The sequence below is a fragment of the Lutjanus erythropterus genome, chromosome 7 (genome assembly GCF_056507025.1).
Source record: "Lutjanus erythropterus isolate fLutEry1 chromosome 7, fLutEry1.hap2, whole genome shotgun sequence".
Lineage (NCBI taxonomy): Eukaryota > Metazoa > Chordata > Actinopteri > Lutjaniformes > Lutjanidae > Lutjanus > Lutjanus erythropterus.
The window spans coordinates 26815023-26827573 of record NC_139323.1 but is presented as its reverse complement, the minus strand read 5'-3'; the positions used below and the strand labels follow the sequence as shown (position 1 = coordinate 26827573).

Below are 12551 nucleotides of genomic sequence, written 5' to 3'. Positions count from 1 at the left end.
GTGTGTGTGTGTGTGTGTGTGTGTGACAGGCTCGCCTAAGCAAGGAGCAGCGGTGGGGCAGCGCCCTCCTGTCCAGACATCAGTCCCTGGAGGAGGAGTTTGAGCGAGCCAAGGCTGCTGTTGAGGTAAGCAGAGTGCTGCTTAGTACACCTCACATCTGTCACATGTCAGCTGAGAGCCATCTCCACCGCTGACTTATAATGAGATTTAACAGGAAAGACCAAGTTGGTTTTTCAATATGTAACAGCAGAACTTTGTTTCCTCGGTGAGCTGTCCTTGTCAGGTTTGTCTGGGTTTTTGAACTTCTGCTATGTTCTTCATGCTATGTTGATCATAAAAACTTTACAGTCATCAACTTGTGATCATAGCATATGTTTTTAATATTTATTAGTAAAGTAGTTTTGTTTCTTTTCCTTAGAAGAAAATAAAAACTCTAACCCTGTCATTGGTCTCCAGGTTTATTAGAAAGGGATGGCACAATCTCTCGAGTGCTTGTAGGAAAGACAGATGTAATAAAATGATAATTCTATGAACTTTAAGCCAAGAGATCTTTTTCAATATCACATTTCCAACATAATTGCCCATGTAGCCTCATAATTGTTCTAGCAATTTGAATATATCCACCTGAAGCCCTGTGGAGTTGAGTGCCATTTGAATCATACAACCCTTTTTTCTCTTTATCAAATGGTCACTATTGCGCTTCCTGTTATGCATTTGCCCCTGTGGTGCTAGCAGACAGTTTAATAGTCCATGCTAAATTCGCACACTCCAAGTTCACGGGGTGTTTGACCCAGAAAAATATTCACTACTCTCAGCTGGCTAACAATAGGAAAGTATATAGGTCAGTCATTTTACGGCCAGACATATCAGATACCACAGGAGATGGCGAAGTTGCAGTAATTAGATATGGCTTGATTCTTCACAGGACTGTGTATGGACATACTGCACATGTGTATGGGAGGTGATGGGATTTGCCAAATGACAACATGAAAAAATTACTTGAAAGCCTCCTAATGTACATCTGTGAGAAAGAATAAGCTTTGGTTTGAAGCTCAAAACAATTTTGTCTTTCATCATCATCTTCCCCAGAAAAAAGAAAATAATAACACAATTTTCTGCAACTGATATATTTATTCAAAGACTCTGGGATGACTATTTTAATACTTTTGTTGCTCATTTTATATTAGGGTACTGTATCACTAATAATGCTCAATATTTGAGAGATTTTTGTATCAGTTATTTGTGCTGTTATGGTTATTGAATATGCAACTCACTTATTCACTTAAACAACACAACAACCGTTAAATTATAGCCTACATCTCTGCCAGTATTGATGCACAACTGAGTGCTGTGTGCATGTGTTGTTGCAAACCGATTTAATCCTGCAACTTATGAGAGAAATCAATACCATAGGGAAGGGGCCTATCTGTGTGTGTGTGTGTGTGTGTGTGTGTGTGTGTGTGTGTGTGTGTGTGTGTGTGTGTGTGTGTGTGTGTGTGTGTGTGCTTGTGTGTGCATGTGTGTATACTGAAACAGTTTTGCAGTGAAAATAATAATAATGGTTGGTTGAGGTAGAAGCAACCTTCTTTAACTGCTGGGGTAATTATGGAGCTGACTTTCTCCAAATGATAGTGAGCAACTTCAGATAGAAGAAACATCAGTTTCCAGTTACTATTGAGAATTTCCATTCATGTCTAATAAGTGCTTATTTTTTTTCTTATTTGCCATAATTTTGAATACTTTTTTAGGTTTTCTTTTAGCTAAAGATATTTTTAAAAGGTTACATCACATTGGCCCAACAACAGCTACCCGAGAGCCCCAAAAAAGCAGAGATTCTGTACTGTACGGGAGTTTCCAAAACCAGGAAACTTTTTATTTTAAACTTGCATTAAACCCACTCTACCACTCAGTGGACATCTCCCTTCCCAGAAAATGGGCGTGAACCCTGCAGAGTTGAGTTACTTCAGCTTTACTGAGGGCTACACTACACTGTTACACACTGAGCTCTGTGTAATGGTCAATGAATAATAGAGCAGGGACAGGAAGACAGTGGTGAGAAAGTGAGAGGAGCAGCTGCAGAGGAGTGGACTGCTCACTTGGGGATCCCGTCCCAAAGTTAGCCATGTCACATCTTGTATAAGCCGAGAGCTGCATCCTCCCAAATAATCGCATTGCTTGAGTACATGCGTCACCCGGAGGGCAGGTAAGTGATGAGATTCTGAGATGCTCCTGGACAAGCGTCTGAGCATGGAGCATCGATTGGTAACAGTATCTTGCAAGTTCGATCGAGGCAGAGTGCTGGCCTCCAGTCTAAAGGAGCTCTTGATGCAAGTGGTCAGCCATTTTGGCTTCAGCTGCCAATGTCAAAGCCCACAATCAGATAATTTCCATTTAAGTAGCTGTGCATATGCATGCTCTTTCATACTTATAAAGACGCGGAGGTAGAAGCGACTCAGATGGCAGAGAGAACATTAAATCAGCACACTGCCTTTCTGCCAGTGCATTCAATTAGATGAAGCAGCCAAATGTAAGAAAATTAGGACCCACAGAGGGAGTAGACAAGGAATTAGGCTCCCAAATATAATCCATTTCACAAAGCTGGCAATGATGAGAAAGTGTAGGTTTTATTCTTTTATACATAAAAAAATCACTGAAAGGGGAGGATAAAGTGGCAGTGGGCCAGCTCAGCTTTGAATTCACTTATAAAGAGGCTGATAAAGAAATATTTTCTGCGTAGGTAAGTGACTGTCCATGTCACATGAGGATACCGTCAATTACTCCGAGCTGATGACAATGTAATACTGTTATTAAACAGAGAACCACTGGAACAGCTGCAGGCTAAATTGTGACTTTAGGGAACAGTGTTTTTGTGGTGAGGCATGAGAAAGCGCTCCCACAGTGGCGATAAAGAGAAGATGAAGGTGACTGTGTGGCCTCTTGTTTGATTAGAACAGCAGCAGGACAGGCTCACTTTTATCTTGCAGAAGTTTGGTCTGAGGCAGTTCGGGTTTAGTGAGAGATTGTGGCGGAGGCAGTGCAGTTGCCTGGAAGTTAGAGATGCAGGCTTGTGATCAAAAGGTCAGTGGTTTTAATCCACAGACCTCCTGGGAAAATGCGGATGGGGAAAGTAAATGAGTAAAGCTTTCACTTCCCTCAACAGCTTCCATCAGTGTGCCCGTAAGCAGACCATGAGACTCCAAACTCTTCCACTGGAGCTGCAAAGTTTCCAACATGAGCGCGAGGGTGCACATGGCATCTGCCAAGAACCCTGCAAGTCTATATTCCAATTTAACTTTATTCTCCCAAAGAGGAAATTTGCTCAGAAGTGCATACAGGGGTGAATATTAGGGCTGGGCTGATACTTATCTCCTGATTCGACACTATCACAATACTTGGCTGCAACTAATGATTATTTTTATTATCGATTAATCTTTATTTTCTCAATTAATCAATTAGTTGTTTGGTTCATTAAATGTCAGAAAGTGGTGAAAAATGTTAATCAAATGTGTTGTTTTTTTTCCACAACCGAAAGATATTCAGTTTACTGTCATAGAGGACTAAATAAAACAGAAAATAGTCATAATTGAGAAGCTGAAATAAGTTGGACATCTCCATGTAGACTCTTATATTTGTGATGAGAAAGCAGAACGAATCAACCACTAAGGGTGTAAAGTTTCACCATGATACAATATTATATTGATTCTTGGGACAATGATATATATTTGGTAATATTACCAAGCTTGCCACAATACAATTCTAATTTGATTCAGTTCAGGGGCCTGAGATCAATATCAGATGATATCATATGGTCATTTAACACAATCAGTTACATTTATGTCAACTCACAAAAACCAACTAAATGATGATTTGACAATTTCATGACTGAACTCTTTTAGACGTGTGATACAGACATGCCATGGGAATTCCAAAATAAAGATATATCTTAAAGATAATGACATAGATTGATATTTTCACTTTGCATTGATCACATTGGATTGTTGAACATCAAATCACTATATCAATCCAGATTAATGTATAATTATACATTTACCAACCACAAGATTTAAGGAAAGTAGATATTTGATTTTAAATAAATAATACAATCAAAAGCTAAACCACAATTATATTCATCTTCTGTCTGTGAACTGCCAAGGAGGTAATCTCATAAGCAATCTGTATATGTGACACATATATTTATGCAAATCATTTGGTAACCATGGTAACACATTTACCACTATTATGCAGGGATTTTCCCTGAACAATCAAAAAGGTGAAAAGGAGTTCAAACGGAGGTGTGTTGTCTTCAAATGTGTCCCTGTAAAACAGAGGTTGCCAAACGGTGGGGCAGACCTCCCTGGTGGGCACAGAGACACTGGTATTAGGGCATGGATATCCAGGGGAAAAATATAGAGTAATACTGAATTTAATAAATACAGTATGACTGATGTGGGGAAAAACAACCAAGAGCTGCTGATGCTATTATGCTTTATTTTACTACAATTATACTTGGATCTTTTTCTTGTAGTTGCTTCCTCTATCATTATCAATGATTGACAAAAAATGTGGGGTGGACGATGTGAACATCTTTTTGCCTCCGAAGGGGAGCATGACAGGAAAAGTTTGAGAACCGCTGCTGTAAAAGATGCCTCTTTTTCATTCTTTTTCTGCATTGCTCGTCAATGCTCATACTAATTTCTTAGTTATTTCTCTGTGAGATTTCTGTGTCACCAGAGAACATAAATATACATAGACCAAACTGACCACTAAATTTGTGGTCATCAGCCATAAAAGAGCAACACTTTGGCTCTATATTTTCTTATCACAGACATACATATAGTGGGTAATCACATTGTCTGCCAAAATGCATTGGTAGCACTTCTTTGTCCAGTGAAATGTATTTTATTCTACTCTGAGTGACATTATCAGGACTCCAGCTTCCTATTTTTGTCTCGCTGACCAAGGACTTGGCCTGCGCTGCAGAGCAGTGGGTGGCTCATTAACATTAAAAGGCCAGACCGGCCGTGCTCTGGAGATGAGGTGAGCTTTTGGAGGTTACTCTGTGTCACTGGTAAATAATGAGACTTTTGTAATGTAAGCCCCCTGAGCAAAGTGGATAAGTAAACCCTATTCATGTGCTTGGTTTACTCCAAAGGTTGAGTCTCAAGTTAACACATCTCAAAATGATGTAAACAGATAAGGTTAACATCCACTTGAGAAGCACCCACACACATATGGAGATTGAAGATCAAATATTTTCACTGAACATTTTACGACAGCATCTAGTTATTCAATCATTTAATGGATATTCAAACATCCCTAACAATTGACCGATTCAACAAAAGGGGTTCATTTCAGCAGTACAAACAGTGAGTAAGCGGATCATGAAAAATTAGTCACTTTACTTTCCTGAAATAGCGTGTTTGATGGTTGCCAAAAGCTTCAAAGCCTATAGCCTGCATTTCCCTTTATGCTTTTATTCATGTGCAAAACAGTCTACAGATTTTCATAACGGTGTCATTAGACTGGCAGACTTTTATAAATAAAGACTTGGTTGTGCTCTGTATTTGTGCTATATCCAAAGAAAAAGCAGGATAAAGGCCCATTTGAAAATCTAATTGAAAAAACTTAAGAATTTACCATTGCTGGGCAGCTCAGTTGGTAGAGCATTTGATTGCAGCCTGTGGCCCTTTGTTGTATTTCTTTGCCCCACTTTTTCTCCCCCCCGTCTAAAGCTGTCCTATCAAATAAAGGCTAAAAAGATCCTAAAATATCTTTTAAAAAATTCCATTGCCTACAAATGTTAATGTTTAATTTTTAGAGTATGTCTTATAAGACTTATTGTAAATGTCTCATACTACTAATTGTTATACGTATTTTTCTCATACACCATAATTACAAGAATCAAGTATGAATCAAGTAAACAGTGTGCATGTTATTTATATCTAATGTGCATGGCAAATTATTTTGACCATATAATTTTTTAGAGTTTCTGGTTTGGTTATAATATAATATAATATAATATAATATAATATAATATAATATAATATAATATAACAGTGTATATATTTCAGGATTATATACATTTCATTTGACATAAACTGACATAGATCCTTTATAAATTTACATAAACTTTTTACATCATGATTTTATTTTCCCTTTTCCAACTTTTGTGAAATAAAGTCTCAGGCAATTGTTTTGTACCACTCTTTTTTCAGAGCATCAGATTCTATGTTTTAGCTGACCAAGCAAGTATTACTCTGCAAATTACCTTCCCTGGCAGTATACATTTATTTTCACTGTATTTATTACCTCAGTCCAGCTGACTAAGAAACACTAATTGGATTCTATATATGGATATAAATATACCTTTTCCAAAAGTGTCAGCAGAGGCTCTGTGTAACCTCTGTATGTGTTGCTATGATTATCTATGTTGTCAATAATGTATTCATGAAGTAGCTAATGAATCCCCACCTCCAAGCCCCAGTTCATTTCCAAACAGTGGTGACACATTTGGCAGCAGGAAGCACTCTGGATTCAATCCATTTCACGTAACACTTCATCAGAGCTGCTGAAATTAGAATCACAGCTATGGGTTCACTCCAGTGAAACACAGGATATAAATTACCTCGCTGTATCTTCACCTTGTTCCACATAATTAAACAGTCAATGTCGGTGTAAAAAACGTCACAAAGAAATATGACTAAATATAACTTATAAATTAAAAACATAACCACATCGTTACTCATTTTCAATTGTGCAAGCAATTTGTTGTCGCCCGTGGTGCAATTAGAGGGTGGACAAGTTACACCCTGGACGGGATGCTGCAGTGTGAACACGGGCCCACGAAGCCACGAGAAATAATGAAAAAAAGTGCACTATGTTACGTAAATGAGCATAATGGCTGAACCATTCACCAGAGCATAAAGCTAAAGATTGCATGAGGCCAGGAGCAGCGCTGAGCTGTGCAGCATGACCGTTGGAACTGTTGGTCATTTCATTACCATTTTTGTAGCATTTCTTCCAACACAAACAGCGGCGGAAAATAACTATGTACATTTATTCAAGTACTGCACTTACATTAAGTATTTCGAGGTATTTGTATTATACTTAGTGTTTTTTCATATTCTGACACAGTACAAGGTTTTCTTCTTGAATTGCCATGCTTCCAATTTCAAGGTCTCTTTTTCTACCATTTCAGATGATGAGTCACACATGCCCAGAAACTCTCTTGTATCTTATTTATCATTTAACAAAAGACCACAAAAGAAAAAGAAAAAAAAAGTATGTAAAAAAAAAAAACACTTTTTCATGTCCAATACTGATCCTGACACTTCAACCTTGAATAGTCAACCGTTTTTTCCCTTTCTTAAACAACCAAGTTATTATTAATACATTTGTATGGATGCACTTTACTCGACCTTGACAAATATCATGCTCAAACTATGAAACAAATATTCTGCTCCCATCAAAGGAAGAAATATATTGTCCACAACATGAATAACTTACGCAATACTGCTGCTTCTTTTCATTAAATAAATTGCATAAATGCATAAATTGTACTTGTTTGTTTTACTTTTTTCTTTCTTGAGCTTAAAATATCTCCACACAGCTGACACATGGAGAGCACTGCTGACAGATCTCACTCATGTCTCTCTTTATGGCACGCTGCTAAATAGACAAATTCTCTCATAATCACTCACCTGTGAGAGGGAGTTAATAAATATCGTCTACATGTAAACAAATGCAATATAACTGAAACTTTACCATCACAACCAAACAATACCACATCATGATCATGTATCTAAATACATGTGCAATATGAACTTGTATGCATGTAGCCCCACCACTGCCTCCCTAGTCTTGTAATACCTCACCTAACTTTGGATTATTTCTCCAATGCAGGTTTATTTTTTTTCAACTATTTTTTTCCATCTATTTTTAGCAACAAAATCTGGGAGATTGCCTTCAGTCTTTATTGAACAAAGCATTTAGAGACTGACTTGTATGTCCATGTACCTAGTGTTGTTTTTGGCAGCCTGTTTTAATTTTAGTTTTAGTCTAGTCTTTGTGTCAAACTGTCATTTTAGTTTTTATTAGTTTTAGTCACCTTCATACTCTTTTTTGTCTAGTCAAGTTTTAGTCGACTAAAAGTCTGAGCATTTTAGTCTTATTTTAGTCAGAATAACACATGACTATTTTCGTCTAGTTTTAGTCGATGAAAACTGATGACATTTTAGTCTAGTTTTAGTCAATGAAAATTGTATTTTACTCTCTTTTTAGTATTCTAATTCTATTTAATCCAATCAGTATAGCAGGGGTATTCAACTAAAATTCAAAGAGGTCCAGTTAGAGAAAATTTCCTAAAGCAAAGGTCCAAAACATCATAATGTCTAACTTAGTAACTAAGTAAAAACACTAATACCACAATGTAAAAATACCTAAGTAAAGAATGTGAGTATTTTTTCCATCACAGCAGGTCAGTGATCAGTGAATAGTGTTTTATTTATGGCGGCCCGCCACATTAAAAACATCGACACCGAGACATGATTTTCTATTTTTTTGAGCTGCGCACCTTTTTCGGTCGTGTCTAGAAGGTAACTCTTTATTTGCACAACTCTCGCGAGTTATTTCTAGTAAAATAATCAAATTCGCGCGATCTTTCGCGGGTCTAGGGTTCCCTTCTAGACACGACCCTCTGTCTCTGTCAAACTACAGACAGCAGACTGTCTTTAAACAGCACGATGTTAAACTCTGCAGTGTTTCACACAAAGACTTTATTTGTGTGGACATCCAGGTTTGGTTTGTCACCAACTTTGTCATTTTTATTTTTTTAGTCAGTCCGAGAGGACGATGGTATCAGTGATTGATTAGTGATCAGTCTGCCCTCCTCTCCTCCCTCACCTGTTCACTCTGCTGTGAGAGGATCTGAAAGTTTCTGACAGAGAAACACAGACTCTCCTGTTTTACGTTTAGGCCTCCTTATACAGTTGTTTCGTTTTATAAGCGCATCTGGTTGGTGTCGATGTCATTAACCATCACGTTAGTTTCTGTTGTAATAAACTCGTCATTAACAAGTCTCCTCCACACGCAGCTTCTCTGCAGTTGGTCTGTGTGTTTCCTGATCAGATAAACCAGCGACGGAAACACTAGAAAAGTTGCGCCAGTTAAAATAGAAGCGTTTTTAAAATCTCTTAATAATTTATTGGTTATAAGTCCGGGTCCGTATAGGACGGCGTCTGGGTCCAGACTCGGACCGCGGTCCACCTGTTAGCGACCCCTGGTATAGACAAAACCAGATTTTTCTTTTAGTCAAACCCATTTCACAAATCAAACATGGTTATCTTATTCTTATATTGTTACCTTATAAACTTGTCGTGTTTTTCCCCGTTATTTTGTGGCCGCATTTCTCCCCATCTTTTTCCACAACACATTCCGTTTTGTTTTCCACTTGTTTGTACTCAAAGTATGATCCATGATCCCACCACAGCTGCATCTAAATAATGCCGCGAGTGGGGATTGGAAGTGACGTCGCCTGCGTCTGCGCAGTGCGACACACAGCCTAGGAAACAGAAACACTGCAAAATAATAAACGCGACTAAACATTAAAAAGTTATTTCGTCTCGTCTCGTTTTGGTCAACGAAAATGAAGAGACATTTTAGCAGGGTTTTTATTTTGTAAACCACATTTCGTCTCGTTTTTATTCGTCAACAATATTGCATTATATATTTTTATTATAGTTATCGTCACATAACCACCATTTACGTTTCGTCTCGTCTCGTTTTCGTCACGTGATAAAGGTTCGTTGACGACGATATTTCGTCATAAATTTCGTTGACGAAAGCAACACTACATGTACCTCCATGTATTTCCTTCACCTGAGGAGCTCTGATAGTACACTTCCTCACAGAGAAACTCACCTTCAGGTAATTTGTCAGCAGCCTGCAATTACCTGCCATCTCTCACCATCAGGGGCCACACTGTAACCTCCATGTCAATCACACACCTTTAAGATGCGGAGATGAGAAGGCCTTTGACACAAATACACATATATCCTTAGAGTAGATATTTGTGACCCTGCTCCCGTCTACAGTGGCACTGCACACACACTTACTGTATACAGTGCTGTCATGTACTGATGAGATTCTGGCTATAGAGGACTCAGTAAGTCACATGAGGCTGTTCTGCTCTGTTTGGCATTATTCTTCCCTGTTTGCTCTGCCTCTGACAGGAAGACAGCCAAGAATCATGGATTCAGCCAGCTGGAGAAAAAAAAAAAAAAAAAAAAAAAACCTCCACCGTGGATGAATACCAGTTTTACATGAAAAACAGACATGATGTTAATTGCATCTGTAGAGCCAATGCCGTTTGCTTGGAGCAAAGGCATAGCTCAGGAGGAACTGTGTGTACACTTTTACCACATGAGGAAGAAATGACAATGACAGAAAAAGAAGCTGTGGATCTGTAACAAATACGTCAAACTCATAGTGCCATTTCTAGTGGTGTAGAACTAGCTTTGGAGAACTGCAGGTAATGTGTATTATTAATGTACAGTGTCAGTCACCTGTTGCCTTTAAGTCGTCATACAGCTGCCCACCACTAGCCAGTGCTGCAGACCCTCTCACCCAGCAGGAATGCCCCAATGGCCTGGTACCAGATGTTGTTCTCTACAAAGTGGGACAAATGACAGCTCGTAAAACAAGTGCAGTTTGTTGTATTTTGATGGAGAAAATGAAATCAAGGATGAGTTTAGGTTGGGTCAGAATAAACCAGCTTATAACCACTCAACTGCAGCAATGTGTAACCACATTCACCAACACAGACATTAACCTGTAAGCAGAGCAGGCTGCTGCTGCTAGCACTGCTAACATTAGCCACTAATGTCACCAGCCACTAACATCAGCTCCAGGTAAACAATGTTGTTTACCCACCAAAACTGTGATCCTGTTCAAAGTGCCACATATTTTGGCATTAGTTAAAATATTATGTGGTCACAGAAAATGTAATTAACGAAATCACTGTAGTAGGAGCAGTGTTTTTTCTGACAGTGTTTAACATTATCAGTTAATAAATAGTGCTCAATTCTAACTGGGTGTTTTCTTACTGTTAAACTAGTGGACTAGTCTAAATTAAAATTTGTGTTTAATTAACAGGGAAATTAGTCACCAGGAACATCCCTAGTATAAGCTACCGACTTACAGGGCTGGACATAAATCTGTATTCTGCCTCACTGGCATTGATGTCATAATCAGAATACAACCTTTTTCTGTGTAATCACATGTCAGCTGGTTGAAAAATGTATAATCAAATTGGAAATGAGCACACATGAAAGTGTGTGGGTGATTTCAGAGATGTTTATAGGGGGGTGTGCATTCACCGAATTAAGCCCCCAAAACATTTTAGAACAACTAGAGCGCTGACTTGTTGACTTGCTCTGAGTTGGCGAGACACACTTATTCTTGGCAACATGATTGCAGTGCAATGCTTGATTGACATCACCACATCCTCTATTGCACCACTCTGCTCACTTTTGGTCAACAAGATACCAGACTCAAGGAAATAATCTCAGTGCACTTGCATTGTGCGTCCTGCACCGATACAAAAATAGAGCACTCAATCTACAGCCATGGTAGCAGCTCTGCGAGGCTGCAGTTAAACCCAAGAGTGCTTTGAGCTAAAGAGCTAATGTCAGCATGCTAAGGTGTTTACAATGGTGATACCAACATGCTTATGTTTGCAATGTTAGTTTAGTGTGTTAGCATGCTAACATTTGTTAAGCACTAAACAGCAGTACAGCTGAGGCTGATGGGGATGTCATTAGTTTTGTGGTGGATGAACCAACCAACACTGCCATTTGTAGAGCTACGCCACTAGCATGACTACACCACAATTTTGGTGCGATGTCAACCAAACCACTAGTAAAAGTTGGAAAAAGTACAAATTAAGTAAATAATCTACCGAGGAAAAGTCACCACATGGACATTTAAATCATCTCTAAAATAAAAAGATGATGGTAAAACAGGAGAGATACTGTTGTTGTTCCTGTTGAACAATTTTAGTTAAATCCCTTGATGCCGCTTTTTGAACACAGTGAAGCTGTTTCAACTCCTCTTGGCGAAGGTAAATAAGCAGACTGTTGCACTACTCAAAGTGAAAAGAGATAAAGGCACCTATGATTCTCTCTGTATCACTAAAATTCATGATGGTTCTAATTCTAGCAGGGCTCCTGAGATGGAAAAACCATGGCTGAACAGGTTTTTAGCATCTCTTTGAAAAGTACAGTTTCAGTCTTATCAGACTGGAGAGGCAGACTGGATACGTGTTAATTAAGCAGAAAGAACAGGTTGAGTCTGGCTGGAAACAAAACAACAAGGGGCTTTACTCTAAGAAAATAGAAATTGATATTCAAGAGAGGGAAAGTAAAATCTATTGTTAGTTAAGAAAGACAAGACCCAATGTAGGAATTCTGAAATATTCAATATGTCAAATTTGGCAATTAAAAAAATTGATGTATGTATTTTATTTATTAACTATACACTAATTTTCAAGTTTC

The 12551-nt window shown here is 38.3% G+C and overlaps 1 protein-coding gene across 1 annotated transcript in view; it reads left to right on the top strand.

Annotated features, from left to right (window-relative positions):
• pex5la (peroxisomal biogenesis factor 5-like a) overlaps nt 1-12551 on the top strand; it is a 69256-nt gene that overhangs the window by 33487 nt on the left and 23218 nt on the right. Inside the window, exon 7 of the mRNA XM_084722252.1 lies at nt 30-125. Within this exon, the coding sequence (XP_084578378.1) occupies nt 30-125 (96 nt within the window). The remainder of the gene's footprint in view (nt 1-29; nt 126-12551) is intronic.